At 53.0% G+C, this 19011-nt stretch overlaps 1 protein-coding gene across 2 annotated transcripts in view; it reads left to right on the forward strand.

The window, feature by feature from the left end:
• The first annotated feature begins 599 nt into the window (after window positions 1-599).
• Trim29 (tripartite motif containing 29) overlaps window positions 600-19011 on the forward strand; it is a 24688-nt gene continuing 6276 nt past the window's right edge. Inside the window, exons 1-7 of one of the 2 annotated variants that reach the window (XM_005347154.3) lie at window positions 600-1403; window positions 8721-8816; window positions 9724-9957; window positions 11375-11573; window positions 14243-14344; window positions 15121-15123; window positions 16453-16542. In XM_005347154.3, the coding sequence (XP_005347211.1) occupies window positions 600-1403; window positions 8721-8816; window positions 9724-9957; window positions 11375-11573; window positions 14243-14344; window positions 15121-15123; window positions 16453-16542 (1528 nt within the window). The remainder of the gene's footprint in view (window positions 1404-8720; window positions 8817-9723; window positions 9958-11374; window positions 11574-14242; window positions 14345-15120; window positions 15124-16452; window positions 16543-19011) is intronic. The other variant, XM_005347155.3, reaches the window with a different exon arrangement.

The following is a 19011-nucleotide window of genomic DNA, read 5'->3' on the forward strand; positions in this document are numbered from 1 at the left end:
TAAAGTACCTAAGACATAGGGCAAGTTGGTAAGAATCAGTCATGTCCAAGTTCTAACGACTCATCCCACAGCTTCCCTTAGGATGTGCTGTCCCAGGGTGGAGGCTTTCCTTTGGTTTCCAGCCTGCAAATTACAAGGCGATTTGGCTTGTGTGACCCAATTAAGAGCCTTCTGTCCCATGGACCTCAGTGGACACCTCACCTTCTGCCCCCAGGGGCACTGGCCTTCTCAAAGTCCGCCCACCTATGAGAACAGAGGCTCCACCTCTCTGCTAGAAGTACAACAGATGGAAGCAGCCTAACTGGTTGCCAGTGGTGGGAAGTAATAAAACTGGGAGAAAAAACACTTCTTTAAAATCCCAGGCTGGGCGTGAATGTGCAGGCATGGCCCAGGTAATTAGCCACTGTGCCCCGCCAGTCTCTGTGGGCCCGTTGTGTTAGGTTGCTCCTCCTATGGCTCCTCCTCCTGCTCCACCTTCTCCTCCCCACAGGTGTGTCCCTGGGCTCTGGTTGCCAGCCCCACTCCCTGCCTGAGACACCCGCTGAAGTCACCTACCACGAGACCCCAACCAGCAGCAACAGGCCAGCAAGTGACCTGCCATGGAAGGTGCCGACGCCGCCAGGAGCAATGGGGCCAGCCCGGAAGCCAGGGACGCCCGCAGTCCACCGGGTACCAACGGCAGCCTGGAGAATGGCACTAAAGCAGACAGCAAGGATACCAAGACAACCAACGGGCACAGTGGGGAGGTGACGGAGGGCAAAACCCTGGGCAGTGCCCTGAAGTCAGGGGAGGGGAAGAGTGCCTTGTTTTCCAGCAATGAGTGGCGCAGGCCTATCATCCAGTTCGTGGAGTCGGTGGACGACAAAGGCTCCAACTACTTCAGCATGGACTCTGCGGAAGGCAGGAGGTCTCCTTATGCGGGGCTCCAGCTGGGGGCTTCCAAGAAGCCGCCCGTGTCCTTTGCTGAGAAGGGGGAGCTGCGAAAGTCCATATTCTCTGAGCCCCGCAAACCCACGGTGACCATCGTGGAGCCAGGGGAAGTTCGCAGGAACAGCTATCCCAGGGCTGACTCTAGCCTTCTGCTGAGGTCTAAGTCCGGCTCCGAGGAGGTGCTGTGTGACTCCTGCATCGGCAACAAACAGAAGGCCGTCAAGTCCTGCCTGGTGTGCCAGGCTTCCTTCTGTGAGCTGCATCTGAAGCCCCACCTGGAGGGTGCCGCCTTCCGTGACCACCAGCTGCTCGAGCCCATCCGGGACTTCGAAGCCCGAAAGTGCCCCCTGCACGGCAAGACTATGGAGCTCTTCTGTCAGACCGACCAGACCTGCATCTGCTACCTCTGCATGTTCCAGGAGCATAAGAACCACAGCACTGTGACCGTGGAGGAAGCCAAGGCTGAGAAGGAGGTGACTTGCCAGGCCTCTCGCTGCTCCCCCCACCCCTCCCACCTTGACCCTTACTGGGGACTTAAGTCTCCTCTGCTGTGCTCTTCTCTTTTAGAAAACAAGTCTCTCTCCCTGCTGCACCTCCAGCCTGGGGGTCAGAGGTCTCTCTAACCGCCAAAGGTCTTGGGAGAGGGGCATCCCATAAGTGAGTGGATAGAAACTCCAGAAAGATTAGAGCTGGACCAAGTTCACGAGATAATTCTAAGTCGGGTCAGAGTGTAGAACTGTATTGAACTCTCTCCTGGGCTCCTCTCTCTCTCTCTCTCTCTCTCTCTCTCTCTCTCTCTCTCTCTCTCTCTCTCTCTCTCCATGGATAGAAAGCTCTTCCTTACAGAGCAGGACTGGACCTCAGGCAATGGGTCAAGAGTGAAGGAGATGCTCCTGAAATACCCTTTCTGCTGCCTCCAGCCGGCTCCTTGCTCTGCCCTAACCTGGAGGCCACTCCCTTCTCACCTCCTACTTTGGTTCCCTAACTTTGCTCTCTGTTGGGCCCTGTGTGCTTTGTTTGTGTGACTTCAGAAGACAGGTCTGTGCCTGTGGGTGGACAGCATCGGAGCGAGAACATGTGTGGGTGGGTGGATGTAAATGTGTGTTTTATACGCATGCGGGTGTCTGCGAATGTGGGTGTCTGCCTGTATCTGCGTGTGGGCTATGTAAGTGTGTTTGTGTGAATTCCCTGTGTGTGATTAGGCGGTACGTCCGTGGGGAGGAGCGGAGGCAAGTGCAGGCTTGCGGATGTGATGTGCCTGGGGAAGGTATGCTGGGCTGGGGCCACCTGGGCTTGTCCCTTGTTGAGCTCACTCACCCAGCTGCATGTGGCCTCCCCAGAGACAAACCTTCCTGGTGGCCAGTGCAGGGGCCTTGCTTTCTCACTAGCTTTGGTACCCCAAGTTGTAGAGGGTCTCTCCTTACCCAGCTCTCTGGTCAGGCGCTTGCTGCTGGTCACTCCCATTCTGTGTCTACCCCTAGGCAGCAGGTACCAGAGTCACAGGTGGGAACTGACTCAGACACCTTCCCTTAGATGCTTCATTTGGTTTCCAAAGGTGTCTTCCGCTTCCCCTGACCCCAGCATCCCCTGGCAGCCTGGCTCTTAGCTTCATGATGGGAGGCAGAGGGCAGGAGCAGGAAGCCCATCCTTGGGGACTGTGCCTAGAATTCCCAGCAGAATGACGGGCACTGGGAATGCAGCTGTGAGTCTCAGGTTGGCTGTTAGGAGGCTGTCAGTCACTCCGTGTGAAACTGAGGGGTGAACTAGACTGTTTGCACATTTCTCTGTGACACCCCAGAGTCCTTAGAAACATCTCTGAGGACTCTGGGATGGGAAGGGGACAAAGTGAACACAGGAAGCCAACATTGCAGGTCTTGCTTCCACTGAGAGCCAGGTGAACACACCGGCCTCTTTCCTATGTAAGCTTTGGCTCCAATGTGAGTGACTGCAGAGGAGCTGGGCAGCCTGGCCTGGAGACACCAAGAGCTCCAAGGTTGCTGTTCTCAGTCAGGGGCTGCCGTAAGGCTCAGAGTCCTCGACTTCGAAGACTTGTGAGGTAGACAAGGAAGGAGAGGCTCAGAAAGACAAACAAGAAGAGACACCCTCCCAGGTATACAGAAGTGTTTATGGAACTGCAGAAGGAGAATTCCAGGCCTAATGGAGCATTCACAGACTTCACAGATTGGGGGACACACCTAAGGGAAGGAAGGAACCTGGCTAATATTCTGGAGAAAGATGTGCCTAGGTCTTCTTGCAGTATCTGAGGTCACCTTGGAAGGGAATGGGATCCTGCCACAGTGGGAACTTGGGTAGCTTGTGTGTGTGTGTGTATGTGTGTGTGTGTGCCATGCACTTGTTCTTGTGACACAAGGATAGATGAGAGCAGCGGAACAGAGCAGCCAGAAGACAGCGCTGGAGCAGTCTGTCCAACGCCAGCTATTATGGGACTTGGAGACTTGGTGGACTTTGACCCAGCACAGGGGGTGGGAGGGGCAGTTTGATGGACTGGTGTGAAGCAGAGTGTCAATTCTGGCATCCTCTGAAGGCACCTGAAACACTCGAACACCGGCTCCCACATGGCTTCGTGCAAGGAAGCAGGCAGAACCAGCTCCACAGGCCTGCAGTGGGGCTGGTGAGGTCACCGAGCAGTGTCTGGGGTGGTTGCTCAAAGCTGAAGAAGACACCCACGGCCACAGGCACTCATCCCTTGGACCTCAGTCTGTGTACAGACTTGGAGCACAGATAGTGCTGGGGAAAGGTCATGTGGTGTGTCATAGGGTGACCCCTTCCTCTAGTGGACCTCAGTGTTCCCCTCTCTACGCTCAATGTCCCAAGTGGTCCCAGAGGTGCACACTGGTCTAGCTTATCCCTCTGGATTTTCTCAGGTTATGTTAGGAGAAGAAACGAAGAGGGACACGAACATCCTATTTACCCATTTACTTCACCACTCATTCCAAGTCCCCCCTGCTACAGCTGCCTTTCTAGGTGGCCCTGTCTTAGGGCACATTTGACATGGTCTCTGGGTGCCAGGCGTGTGCTGATGACACTCAGACTGGAGTGCTGCCCTAAAGGGGCTCATGTTCAGCAATTTGTCCCCATTTTAGATGTCATCTTCTGGCTCAGTTCTCCTACTGTGCCCCATGGCTTGATTGCTCATCTTCTTGCTCAGTTCTTTGCACAAGGCTGAGCTGCTCAGTTACTAGGCCAATGCAGCCACTGGTCCTTAGGTTTCTTACTGTGCTGGTTTAGGGAGGAAAGCTCTTTGGGCTGATGATGGGGACTAGAATTCAGAAAGAGGAGCCGGACTAAAAGCCAGGGTGCCTAGAATCTCTCTGGGCATTTTCAGGGAGAATGTCTGGTTAAGGTATGAGATAGGGGCATGATTAAGGAAGCTGAGGGGACTCAATCAAATGAGAGCTTTAGAGACAGGAAACGGGGAGGAAAGTGAGAACCAGGCAGGTGGGTGGTGATCCCTTCTCTGTGGAGCTCATGCGTGGGCCAGGGTTGGGCTTGGCATTTGCATAGTTGCAAATGCAGCAGCCCAAGGGGGGGGGTACCACACCAGGCTCAGGGATGCAGAGATTCACACAAAGGCCAGGGCAGAAGAACAGAGAGGCTGGAATTTCTCTCTACCACTTCAAACCTCTTTTCCCAGCAGGATTGGAAGAGTCTTCTAGTGATCATCAAATCCAACAGCCTCCCAAACAACAGGTTACAGGCTGGGTTCACTCCATGATCCCCAGCCTTGCTCCAGGAAGTTCTGGTTCACATGGATTCTCATATATAGCTGGGCAGGGGAAGGTAGCCTATTTCGCTGCAAAGAAACTGAGGCTAAGAGACGGGAGGTGACATCTACAGAGCTCATTGCTGGTCTGCAGATGCCAGGATGAAGCGTCTCATCCCTGTCATCACTTTCATCCGACCTGAGGGCTGTGAGGAAGCAGAGGGAGTGAGAAGGGGACCTCAGTGACGTTGACGGACAGATACAGGGCTGTTTGACGTGGGGGCATAGAAATAAGAAATCTATTCAGCATTTCAGATTCTTATCCAAGTAATTACCATGTGTCTGGGAGTACAAATTTGGCAATTAACTGGCTCATTTGGCAAATGTCACAGCCCAGGGCCCATGCAGTTAGTCCAGGCTGACGGAAGATCTTAGCGGGCCAGAGTCCTCTCCCGGGGGCCTTGCCGGTCCCCCCTGTCTTGTTCTTGGTTATGTCTGCACTTGATGGCCAATCTAGGCTGAAGCAGCATGGCTTTGCCACCCCTCCCTCTATTCTCAGGGGACTTCTACTCACTCAAGGCCACAAGAATTTCAAGGCTGGGTGACCCACGCAAGGGCCATCCCCACCATCGGAGAGGAGAGGCCCCAGACAGTGTGGGAGAAGGGAACAAAGGAAGCATTTAGGGACAGGCCTGGGCAGGGTGAAGGGAAAGAAGCGAAGAGTGGGAGGAAGCCAGGAGGGAGGGATGGGGAGGGGTGGAGCACTGTTGAGCCGAGGCCTGTCAAACACCTGGGGCTGCCTCTACCTTCTGTGGGAGCAGAGAGAGTGGCAGGGAGGAAGCCGGAGCCCTTGTGGGTGGGGGAGGCAAAAGGAGGGGGAGAATTGCTGAACTCTATCAGCTTCAAGGAGGTGGGGAAGCGGGTGAAGGACAAGGTCTCTATCTAGAGTGCTGCCCGAGCGGTGCCTCTGAGGGCCATGGAGAAAGAAATGGGCCCTGTGATGGCATCTTGGTTTGACACCTATCTTTCTCACAGTGCACACTCAGGTCAGCTATATGGTCTCTCTAGGCCTCGGTGACCGCAACTTTGAAGGATGATTAGCACCACTGACCTTCACAGGGTCCTTGGCTTGTAGGAGATGCTAAGTGGCCCCAGTGACTTTCCTCCTGCAGCCATGGTTTTCCATACAGAAAAAAAAAAAATCAACAAGCACTAAGATTTGAGGCACGCTCCTAGAATTCTGACCCTAACTCCTGGAGGGGAGAAGAGACCATTACTGTGGCACTACTCCCAGCCCCAGAACCTTCTGTGGCCTGCAGGTCTGGTCTTGCTGACTGTGGTGTGGGTCCTCCCCAGCCTATGTCCAGCTTCCTTTGAGTCCTAGAGAAAAGGAGAGCCAGTCCCTCGTCCATCCTGACCCATTCCACCGCCCACTGCTGCAGACAACCTGTCTCCGCTTCTGATCCTGACTGCCCTTGCACGTGTCTGGGCTGGTCCCCTCCTCTTCACATAGGTGGCTGGCCAACACCTCCGCTCTTCTCTCCAGACCTCAGGTGACCCCTGACCTCCTCCTCCCTCCCTTTCATAGAGTCGACTCCCAGGAACTGATCTCTCTTCATCCTTGACTCAGATCCTTCATGACTTAAGCCGCATTGGACTCTGTCCCTTGGACTCAGTACCTCTTCTCTTCCCCTTGGCTGGCCAATCCATTCTCCTAGGACGGACCCTTTCCTCAGCTGTGGGCTAACCATACAGCCCCTGATAGGTGTCTCTTGGCGCTACTGCTCACCCCTAACTCTTATTTCTGGTTTTCACCTTCTCCCACTTCCCTCAGTGTCCCCCGCTTTCGAGTTTTCATGATCTCTTACATCTTAAGTCGGATGTCTCAGCCCCTGTCCACCCCTCAGCCGGCCCTCCCTATCCTGACTGTGTCCCTACCACCTCTGGACCCCATCGGACCCCATGCACCAGACTCACTATCCAACACAGTGCAGCCGCCTGGACATGGCTGTCACTGCCCTACTTGTTATGCCTACTGCTTTGCCCCACCTGGGAGGTGCCATATAGACGTGGCCATGGGGACATTATTCAGTCAGCGCCTACTCTGTGCCAGGTGCTTTCTGGGAGCTTTGCTTACAGATTCCCATCTCTCTTACACCCTCTGTTGTGGGTGTGGGAGCTTAGGTAACCTCCACAGCACAGAGGAGCTACTGAGGCCTAGAGAAGTTAAGGATCTTGTCAAACCCTACAGCCTGCCTGTGGGTGATGGTTAGGGGTCTCCATCTTGGATTCCTATCCATGAGCTCTGGGTGAGCCAATTCAAAGGCTCAGCTGCAGAAGATGGGAGGCCTTCTTCTGTACTTTGACCCTGGTCTCCCCCAGGAATCCTTTAGGGATGGGAAAGTTGCTGAGACAGACCCATTATCTTCCTTTTTCTATTCCTTGGGATGCAGATCCACATTAGGACCTGCATTAGGGTCCTCAGATCGTTAGCCTGGCTGGCCTTTGTTTCCTGGCCTCCCCGACCCTTCACACTCAAAGAACAGAGTTGGAGGGTGGGGGCTTATTCTCATTGTTCTCCTCCTTCCCACTACTGTGTCTTGTCCCAAGCCTTGTTCCAGAGACCCCAAGGCCAAGTCCCAACCCTCATCCCTTCCTACGAGCTGGTCTTCCTCTCTGGTGATGACATTTTTTATGCTGTGGGGCTGTCAGATTGTGGAGGAGGAGTAGATGCTTACTGAGAACATCCAAGACTCTTCTTGCCGGGAGAGCCTGGGAGCATGGCAGCGGTGGACAGGCCATGGCATCAGGACTTCCTAACTGGGAGTCTTTGTGACTCCCGTGTCCCTGTCTTTTCTACCTCTGGGCACCATTTCTCAAAGGCCAGTGGGAGCCCATCAGTAGATGCCTGCTTTGGGGTTTGCAGCAAGCATCCCAGGGCATCCCCTCAACTTTTGCTGCAGACACCCCACAGACACCCCTTAGTTTTGTGAGATGCTCAAAGGTCACTGGTGATGCTCACAGCTCCTTGCCAGGAGAGCTCATCATCCTAATGGTTTGTAATTTTTATGCCTCAGCTGTTCTTGTGGGTTCCTCAGGGAGAAGGCTAGGAAAAGGAGAGAGAGTTTGTTTTTAAATGGCAGCGGTTGTGGGGAGCTCTGAGTCATGCAAGACCTCCTTGAATGATCACCCCCTTATCTTCCAAGCTTTAGACAGGGCTTTGGGAACTCCAGTGGGGCCCAGCAGAAAAGAAAAAGAGACATTCTTAACTCATTGAATAGATTTGGCTTTAGCATCATGCCCTCCAGGCTGCCTCAGTTACAGCTGGTTTTCAGAGAGGGGCCTTCCCCCATATGGAAGCCAAGCATAGATGGAAGGCTGATGTCTCAGTGGCCTCCTGATAGAGCCTCTTCCCTGCTGTCCCTGGATCCAACAGTCAGAGTGCCTCTGAACATGGGTCTCAGGTCCTCCCCTTCCCTCCTAGCCTCACTCTGTATTCTTTCCTTCAGAGAGCCTGGGGAAGAGTCCGCATCTTGCCTACACTGCAGATACGTTCCCTTTCTTATAAACAGGTTTACAGCTGTGCCTGCCTGGACTGAGTCTGTGCCGGCGGCAACCTCAGCTCTTGCTTGCAAAACAAGGCCTGCGTCATGCCACAGAAACGTTGCATGGGGTTACTGCTTCAAGCCACTCCCTGGGCAGGGCTGTGCGGAATTGGGTTGAGTCCAGATCCTCTCTTTCACCAATGGCCCCAGGCCCACTGGAAGGAACATTAGGTGGGAAGGATCTGGGAGGCTTAACCCCTGTAAAGACATGGCCAAGCTGTTTAGCTCTAGTGGTCTGAGAGTACGGAGGTACGGCACTTGATGTGTGGCTGGATCCTCAGCCTCTAGCTCAGAGCCCAGCAGTCCTGGGGTGCTGATAACAATTGCTGAGTGAAAGGTTGCATGGATGAGTGTCGCATCTACCTGAGTTTGCTCGTTTGATGAGTCACCAGCCTGGGTCTCTGGTTCTGTTCCTCTCTCTCCCTGCTCACGACAGCTTCAACCTCCACATTTCCCCACAGACCGAGCTGTCACTGCAGAAGGAGCAGCTGCAGCTGAAAATCATTGAGATTGAAGATGAGGCTGAGAAGTGGCAGAAGGAGAAGGACCGGATCAAGGTGAGTGGCCTCAGGCTCCCTTGCTATGGCGCCCTCACTTGCCTCTATTGCTTGGGAGAAGGCAGACCTCAGTGCTGCTCCAGGCTTTGGCCCACAGTGATACCCATACTTTCTTGTTTGGGATCCTCCCAGCCACTTTGCCATTCCCACACACTTCCTTTCTCAGCCTACCTAGGTCAGGCATTTTGGTAGGATTTTGCAAAGATCCTAGACCCGTTCTTCAGTGAGCTTTCCAATGTCCTCTGATGTCTGATTTGCTCACCAGACTACCTAAACTACTAAGTACACCCCATTTCTTTTCTACTTGGGACAGCATGGTAAGCAGTATGTCTGCTGTGGTTTGGTTAATGGCAAATGAGTATAAAGTTATTGACTGTGGAGTCTGGCCTCAGGAACAGCCAACTGATTTACTCCCCAAATAAGGTTGGCTAGAGTTGAAGCAACTCAACTCAACTGAAGCAAGCATACCCCGACTTGAAGGAGATTGTCTGAGCCTCTGGAGAGTCATTTGAGTATGGAATAGCGGCTCATGCTGACCCACCCAGGGGAAAAAGCCACAGTAGATAAGGAAGATTAGACAACAAGAAACACATGCAGACAGGTGTGGTGACACACACCTGTAATCCCAGCACTCAGTGGGTAGAGGGACCAGAAATTCTAAGCCTGGACTACATAGTAAGTCTGGGGCTTGCCTGTTTTACTTGGAATCCAGTCTCAAACAACTCAGATCAACAACCCGCATACTGGCGTGGTTATCAACTGGCCTCTCTCAGTGATGCCTTTGAAAGAGATTTGTGGTCAAGGAGGCTTGCAAAGTTAGGGCCCTGGGGGTTCTTTGAGTCTGTTGGAAAGCTAGGGTTTTTCCCTTAATGCAACTCTTCTTCATCCCCCTCCATTCTGGACCTAGAGCTTTACCACCAATGAGAAGGCCATCTTGGAGCAGAGCTTCAGGGACCTGGTGAGGGACCTGGAGAAGCAAAAGGAAGAAGTAAGAGCTGCGCTGGAGCAGCGGGAACAGGATGCTGTGGACCAAGTGAAAGTGATCGTAGATGCCCTGGATGAGAGGGCCAAGGTGCTGCATGAGGACAAGCAGACCCGAGAGCAGCTGCATAGCATCAGTGACTCGGTGCTGTTTCTGCAGGTACGGGTGCCACCATTCAGATCCTCAGTCCCTCACTCAAATCATCCATCTCGCAGGCTCTCATTCCCTATCCATCCATGCCTGCCTTACCCATTTATCCACACATCTGTCCCCTGCTTACCCATTCACTACCTGTCTGCTACCCATCCACTCACTATCAACCCATCCATGTATCTGCCCATTCACTACCCATCCACTCGCTTCTCATCTACTCACCATTCACCTATCAATCCACCCACCCATTACCTATATGCTCACTATCCAGTCAGTCGTTCATCCCTCCACCCACACATCCAATACCCATAAGCTCACTATTCATCCACCTAGTATCAATCCATCCATCCATCCACCCATACAAACATACATACATCACCCCTTCAATCACTACTAATCCACCCACCCATCTACTCATTGCCCACCTACCCACCCACCATCCATCCGTTCATTAGCAACACTCATTTACTCCATACCCATCAACCCACCATTTACCCACCCACTCACTACTAATCCCTCCATCTATTTAATTTCCTTTCCAGTCTACTCTCTACTACTCTAAGGATGGCACACAAATGTCACCTTGTACCAAGTTCAATTGCTACATACCAGTAGTGCTCTAGGCTTGATAAGAAAGGGTTCTGTGATTAATTAGTAATGCCTGCTTTGGGTAAGGGAGGAGTGGCATAAGAGTGTTGCGTATTTGTTATCTTTGATCTAGTCTGCTTGTGTATTCATGCATCCATCTTTCTGTCTGCTAGAATGTTTTGCTACTCCTGGGCGTGCAGGACTCTATCAGGTGCCGAGGCAAATAGAGAAGTCTCAGGCACAGTTTCTGCCCCCAAGCAGCTGCAATCCAGCTGGGAAGATAAGACATGTACAATTAGAGAACAATATGGAAAAGTGTGTAATTAAATGATAAAGCATGTGGCTCAGGAGATAAGTGCCTATGGAAATTCAGAGAAGGGCCGGCAGGCTAGAGCAATCTGAGGACAACTTTGTGGGGGAGGTGGAGTTTGAATAGGGTCTTGCAGGCTGCTTAGGACTGGAGAAGGAGGAGGGGTGTGCTAGAGATGGGAAAAGGGAGGTGTGGAGGCAGGAGGAAGTGAGGCTCTGAAGATGGAAATACCCACTCTGTTCTAGTATTCTCACGTACCCTTTCCCCCAAAGACCACAACTTCTGCGTGTACACATCAGTGGTGGGAGCTGTGGAGTCATTCATCTGAATGCTAGTTCAATCAAGACTGACTTTAGCTGACTCATATGTCCAGCGAAGAAAAGCAAGGCTAGCTATCCTGCCCATCCTAGAAACTCTGGCTGTCAGCACAGAGTCCCCAGCTAACCAGAGAGCTCCCATGCAGACCAAGGGCCACATAGCTCCCAAAGAATGGCAAAGTTAATGGCTGCTTTTCTTTCTTGGTAGGAATTTGGTGCATTGATGAGCAATTACTCCCTCCCCCCACCTCTGCCCACCTACCATGTCCTGCTGGAAGGAGAGGGCCTGGGACAGTCACTTGGCAACTTCAAGGATGACCTGCTCAATGTGTGCATGCGCCATGTTGAGAAGATGTGCAAGGCTGACCTGAGCCGCAACTTCATTGAGAGGAACCACATGGAGAATGGTAGGTACTCCCTTGTCCACGGGGTTGAGGCTGGGGGTGTTTCTCAGTAAATTCCTGCTGTCTGATGTCGGCAGGAACCTGAGTGGTTGACTCCTCAGGTCTCCATTCCCTCATCCATGGGAGCATGTTTCGACTAGGCTTCAGGGATTCTAGCATTCCCGTTGGACTGGCAGTTATTACAAGGGACCTAGGGCAGGGAGATTCTGGGAACTGCCGGGTAGGTGCCTCCTCTGTGGGCCATTCATTAGTGTCGAGGAGTGGTTTCATTCAGATCTCCATCCGACTGCCAGGTCTAATCCAGCAGTTGCATCCCTGTTGCTGCTTGAACGGGCCACTTGCAGGCTTCAGAAGGAACCTAGAGTTACATCTGGACTTGGAGAGAGGCCCGTCACCATGGTTGTTCTGAGTCGTGTTGAGCCCACAGGCTGAAACTGGCCTGGTTGGGGTTGGAGATGATGGGGCATTGGCGTGTCTCTCTGACTCACCTGCCCTGAAATCAGCTCTTTCTCTGAGTCATGCTCTCTCTGCAGAGGTCAACTGAATTATCTCCCAGAAAGCCTGCTAACCTGAGGAACTGCTCTGTTAAGCCCCATTCTACCCAATCCCAATCCCTTTAGGGCCCGAAGCCCGGGTACTTTCTCCGAGGCTACTCCCCAATGGCTCAGACCCAGGGCAAGGTCTTCAAAAACAGCCTGATTAAGGCCTCATAGCCATCAACACCCAACGGAAATGATTCTGTCTGGTCTCCAGGTGGATCACATCACTCTTCCCCGAGGAGAAGGGCCTAGGAGAGTGGAGGGGACCACCCGTGTATGATACCATTCCGTGTCCCTGTGAAATACGGGGGACGTTCAATCATACCTAAGGACAGATAAAGCCATTTTAGCGAGACAATCATTTGACTTAAATTGGCACTCAGATCCTGACAGCCTTTTCCTAATGACGATCGCCGTGATCCTAATGGGGACGGCGACAGCTGAGGTGATTGAGGGCTCCCAGGATGTGGGTGTTATGCTGAGTTCCTTCCTTCCTTGGCCTTTCCCTGCTCCCTTGTGGGGATTAGCCCTTGCAGATGTCCAGGTACTCAGGGAAGCAGCCTTTCAAAGGGCCCCCAGCTGACCGGGAGAGCTTACTTTTGGGCTTCACACTCTGCTCGTACGGCTGCTAGGCTTTCTCTTCTTCTTTTTTTTTTTTTTAATAAATAAATAAATATTTATTTATTTATTTATTTATTTATTTATTATGTATACAATATTCTGTCTGTGTGTATATCTGTAGGTTAGAAGAGGGCACCAGACCTCATTACAGATGGTTGTGAGCCACCATGTGGTTGCTGGGAATTGAACTCAGGACCTTTGGAAGAGCAGGCAATGCTCTTAAACCACTGAGCCATTTCTAGGCTTTCTCTTCTTAAGCAAAGCCACTGCCGCTAAGAGCAGCGGCAGTGGCTTGACGAAGGAGCATCTTCATCTCTGCGGTACAAACCTCGCAGGGGAGTCCTTGGGCATGGTTTGGGTAGATGCGAGAGGATGGTCCTAACTGGGGTGGGGAGACTGTGAACCTTGTAGGAATCACCCCAGCTTCCTGGTGGTTGTTCATTGCCCCGTTTCTAGGTCATGATGGTTCCTGCCACAGTCTCTGTGCGGGTGTGGCCCGGCGTCCTATGTAAGGTGTGTAGTGAGATGGCAGCCAGGAGCAAGGCTGGGTGTGCTGATTCAGCTGCCCCGCACTTGTGCCGCAAGCCCAGGGGAAGCCTTCTTTGCCTTTGTTTCTGTCGCTGTTGCCTAGTGGTTAGATGCTATCTGTTGTAGGAGATGGAGGATGGGTAGCTGATGAGCCAGGCCTTGGAGTGACCACCAACTACTCCCTAACGATGGCTTGCCTCCCAGACCAGGGTTGCATCTCCAGCCCCACAGGCCCAAGACACAGAGGCACCAGGTCACGTCCAGAGATTTTTTTTTTAAGTGGGACCAGGGCTGGACAAACGTCTTTAGTCTACTGTGTGCCAGGATCCTGTTGGTGATGGAGATGAGGATGAAGGATAGATCTAAGCCATTCACTCCTTACCCGAGAGAGAGCAAGAAAGATGGAGGCACTAGAAGTCAGGAAGCAGTAAGGGACAGGAGATGGTGGACACAGCCTCTGCAGGGTCAGAGGCAGAGTTGGCCACTGAGAGATAGGTTAGTTGGGGCTTGCTGGCCTGCAGCTGTGTGCAGCTCACCCTACACAGCTGGCCACATCTCTGGACCACAGAGGCCAAGACAGGACCTCAGTCAACCACCCGATGCTGCTAGCAGTGGCTGGGGCTGAGGTATGAAGTAGGGCCAGGAATCAAATCCCAACTCCTCCTTGACTGTCCTGTTAGCAGGGGCATCTCACTGCCCTCACCTCCCGAGCCTTGATTTCCCCTTCTGTCACATAGAGATGTTCATATGCCCAAGAGCTGATGTACAGATCAAATAAGAAATTGGTGCTCCAAATGGGTATGTCCTTGTCATGCACACAGTTGCCCTTGCAAGGAGGAGACAGTGTGCCTGGGAAGTGGCTCACTGGAGGAGCAGGGGCAATGTGGACCATGTCACCACATTCTCCGAGGCTGTGCTGAGGCTGTGATAGTTTGCCTCTCCCTGTGAGCCACCTGTTCCTCTGCTGACCTACCTCTCTTGCAGGTGGTGACCATCGTTACATGAACAGCTACACGAGCAGCTTCGGGAATGAGTGGAGCACGCCCGACACCATGAAGAGATATTCCATGTACCTCACACCCAAGGGTGAGGGAGAGTACGCTATCAATGGCCGAGGCCCAAAGTCACTCTCAGATAGGTTCTTCCTGGGTAGAGTGACCATAACTCAGTGTGTCTGGCCCCTGCTTCCTGTCCCTGCATGGTGGCTTCCAGGGCCTCCTTTCACTCTGAGGTGACACGTGTCCTGGTTTGGTGACAGGTTATCCAGCACTTGGCTCCTTAGATGCATTGGTTCCCCCTGCAGCCTGCCACTCCTGCCCTTCCTGTGGCCTCTGTCCTTCAGAGTATCTCACAGACTCTCCTCCGGCAGTCCAGAGCTAGGTGGCGGCGCTTCTGCCAAAGCTGCTACAAGAAGTGAGCCCTGGGTAGGGCTGCCACCTTCAAAGCCAGTCTGCCCTTCTGTGTGTTTCCCTCAAGTCACCTGCCTCCTTAGCCTACTCTACAGGGGGACAGCCTGGGGGCTCTAGGCCAGGACCTGCCTGTCCCTGGCTTAGAATAGTCTGAACATTCTTAGACGTTAGTGATGAACCACCACAGTTCTTGGTACATAAGGGTGGGGGTACCAGGTCACAGGTGCATGTGAGAGCTAAGGGGCCTGGAGAGGAGTGAGGGTGCTGGAGAGTGGAGGGTGGGGCGGGAGGAGAAGGTCTGAGAAGGTACTTAGCTGGAGGGAGGAGCCCGAGGTCCTGAGCAGTTACTGACACATCACCGCTGCAGTGGGCAGGCCCAGGGACTGGGAGAAGTGAGCTCATCAGATAGGAAGCTCTGTACCCTGCCTTTCAAAACAACACTCAGACTTTTAGGAGGTTCTAGGCAGCAGAGGGGTACTGAGATTTCACCTCTGACATTTCAGACCCAGTCTCTGACATCAGTCCTGTCCCCTCTCTGCCCAGAGCTCTGCTCTTAGCCAGTTTCATGAAAGGACAAACTATGCTGGCTCTGTCCCCAGCAGCTCTCTGTTTTAAAGCCCGTGTCTGCCTAGCCTGGTCTCTCTGGCTCTCCCCCTGGTCCAGAACTAGCCAGATGGGGTGGTCCAAACCCCACTGTTCCCGCTTAATTCTCCCTGCATAAGGGAGAACCAGGGAGAGAGTGGCCCCGCTGTTGGCCACCAGGTGTGGGAAGTGCTACCTGCCACAAGGGCTCCCCGAGAGTGCCAGGGCTGAGTCAGTCTGAGGCTGGTCATTGTCCCCTCTGGCTTGGTCCCCATGAGTCAGCTGTGACATCTGTAGGTAGAAGAAACAGGTTCCTCTGGTGTCCTTGCCCTGCAGGGACAGGATGGGCAGGACACCTGCAGCTCCCAGGCTCAGGGCAGAGGAGAGGCCTGGGAGGGGCTGCAGAGACATCGAGAGGATCAGGGAAACAAGGCTACTAAAGGCTACCAGGCCAAGCCTGGAGGTTTAGAGTCAGTGGGATTAGGCAGTGACAATGACTCCCTCCCTTGGAGAAGTAAGTTCCCCAGGCTTGGGAAGGAGGGGCTCTCTGGACAGTACAAGTGTGTGTGTGTGTGGGGGGGGTGTCGGGCAGGACTGTGAGGGAAAGGGGAAGGGCAGGCAGGTGCTGGGTTGGGCGAGCCAGCAATGGGTGGGGTGTGTGGTGTCTGGACAAGAGGGCTAGTGACACAGGGCTGTGTGGGAACACAAGGCAGGAGGGCGGTGAGCAGTCACAGGCTGTGCTGATACGTGGGACAAGTTCCCAGCAGGCTCATTAGTCTTCTGCAGGAGGCTAAGTCTGTGGGGTGAGGACCCAAAGCCTCTGCTCCCCCTGCCCCCACCACTGTGATGGCCTCCCCTTTCTCCTATTCCCCCAGATCCCAGGCTCTGCAGAACAGTTCAGACAGGCCCTGGCTCAGGAGCGGGCTTGTCAGCCGCCTGCTCTCAAGGCTCCCAAGTAGAATGACCAAGCATCTTAGCATACTCAGAGCCATCCAGAATTCTAGTGCTCTGGGAACATCAGCCAATAGTGTCCCCTCTGCTCCCCAAAGGGTTCTCATTTGGGTGGTGAAAGCCCAGTGGGAGGGTCTAGTGGGCTCTCAGGGAGATGTACAGGGTCCTGTCTAGGATTCCCCCCAAGTCAGAGGCCACAGGCCTCGAGTTGAGTCAAGCCCACCTTTCTGAAATGATGTTTCTGCCCCACAGGGGGCCGGACATCTTACCAGCCGTCATCGCCCAGCCGCCTCTCCAAGGAGACCAATCAGAAGAATTTCAACAATCTGTACGGCACAAAAGGTAGGAGGGGGTTCAACTTAGGGTAGGCAGGAGGGAACATGGGGTGATGGTGCCAGGACTGGCTGAGCCATGGATTGAATTTGAATGTCTTGATTACCCAGTGTGAGATGAATATAGGGAACCGGGGCAGGACCTATGTTTGTGTGTGTGTGTGTGTGTGTGTGTGTGTGTATACATGCACATGTGTGCTGGCTAATGCAGAAATGCATGATGTCATTGGTTAGGCTCGAAGAGAAGCTACTGAAACCCAGCATCTTTAAAACTCCCCAGTCCATTTGCTCTTCTTATCCCTGAGGGATGAGTAGGGGGAAACGGGGTGAGTGGCTGTGGGGGCCTCTCCCAGCAAGCATCAGGACAGAAGGCCGACAGGCCCCAGTTGACTTTTGTCCTAAGTCATACAATGATTTATCTAAGGTGCAAACGGAAAGGAAGGCATGACTTGACACCGGTGTGCCTGGAAATCCCAGAGGCACCACGACGACTCCTTATGACGAAAGTGTGGTGGGGGCTGGGATGGCCCTGCCCCAAATACAGCTGTCAAATACAGGGTCTCCTGCTCTGTGTGCTAAGGAGACCATGTGCTCCAGGTCAGGGCTGTGTGCTCCTGAAGCCTCTGTTGTTTAGGGGACCATGATTTTGTGCTGGACTTCTTGGGTAATGGACCAGTTCAGCCAGGCATCCCCACCTAGATCCAGCACTGGGGAGACTCTTCAACGGAGAATAGACACCTGGAAACCGGAAGGTCACTGCCATCCGGAGGAGATGACAATGCCTGCACCTCTCTGCTGGTCATTAATATTCATAGCTGCAGAGGCCCGCGAAGCTAGCTCGATTGGTAAAGTATTTACCACGCAAACACAAGGACCTGAGTTTGATTCCCACCGCTCATGTGCAAAAACTGGGCATAGCTCCACGTCCCTGTAATCTCAGTGCTTGGAGACAGGAAAACCCCGGAGTCATGCTGACTGGTCTGTCTAGCCAAATCAGTAAGTGCCAGGTTCAAAAGAGACCCTGTCCCCAAAACAATGTGGACAAGTGACTACAGGCACCTGATATTGACCTCTGGCCTCCACATATGTGTACATACATGCACGAGCACCTGCCCACCTATTCTTCATTTCCCATACAAAACATTTACAGGTCTGACCAACCCAGAAAGCACCTATAAGAGAGAACAGCAGCAAGACAATTAATTTTAACCACTTCGTGGCTAGTTCATGACTCAGTGGAGGTATGCCTTGTATCCTGACTCTTACTGGGGGAGGCCCCCAAATCCAGCTTCAGGGTGGCTACCTGCCTCATTTCACCCGATTCATCCATTAGGACGAGAGGAGCACACTGGCTCGTGGGCACGGCTGCAGAGGGAGCTTCACTTAGGAGGCACCCAAGGCTTCCCGCTGCCAAGGAAGAGCTGGTGCCTTGTCAACGGGGACTCCAATATCACCTTGATGCCCTTGATGTTTCTCCCTTCTTCCTCTTTCTCCACATCACAGAAGCCTCCTTGCACAGAGCTGTCTGTTAGCTCGTTCACCCCCATGAACAGGATACCAGGCATTCTGTCAACTGTCTCTGTCCCCAAGCGATAGGATGTGTTTGTATTTATTTGTTCATTCGTTAGTACGTGCATCCATCAAACATGCAGTGAGTACCTTCTAGGAATAAGGCTCTGGCAGGCATCGGTTTGATGCTGGGCCAAACAAGCATGTCCCCAGCACCACAAGAGATGGACAATTAAACAGCCAACTGCAACCCAGGGCATGGGATGTGCAGGATAATAAGGGGCAGCAGGAAGAGGTACACAGGGTTCTGGGAAAGGTGACACAGAAACATGCTGTATGAATTTGCTGGGGATGGGGAGGAAGGGCGGATCCTAAGCAAAGGACCATTCTGGATCCAACACCAGAGACAAGAAAGAAGCTATTGTTGGAGGAAGAGAGGTCACAAGTTGGTTGGAATTCCAGGAAGTGGGGTGGGAATGAGCAGCTCACACAAGACCTGTACGTTGTGTCCAGGGATGCCTTTTAATCTGAGGAGTGGAGCTGACAAGATGGCTCAACGGGCAAAGGTGCTTGCTGTATAAGCCTGGGGACCCGAGTTTGACTCTTGGAACCCCATGTAAAGGTGGTTAGAAAGAAACAGCACAAGGGTGTCCTCTTGATCTTTCATGTGGGCTGTAGCAACGGGCCACTCCGCACCCCATCATACACACTGCACAGCACAAACCCACGTCTTATTGCGAGGACAGTGGGCTGCAGGAACAAACCTGTCCTTTACACAGCTCTTCCATAGCAGGGAAGGCTGAGGACATGTGATGCAGGCATAGTGGCGCCCTGACTTCAGAGGCAGCAAATGGACGAAGAGTCAAGGACTTGATCTCGTCCTGGTCCTTCCTTCCTTCTTCAGGCCAGTCTACCTGGGTCTGATATGCCTTTTTATTTTATTTTTTATTTATCTTTTTTTTTTTTTTTT

The sequence above is a fragment of the Microtus ochrogaster genome, chromosome 5, assembly GCF_000317375.1.
Source record: "Microtus ochrogaster isolate Prairie Vole_2 chromosome 5, MicOch1.0, whole genome shotgun sequence".
Lineage (NCBI taxonomy): Eukaryota > Metazoa > Chordata > Mammalia > Rodentia > Cricetidae > Microtus > Microtus ochrogaster.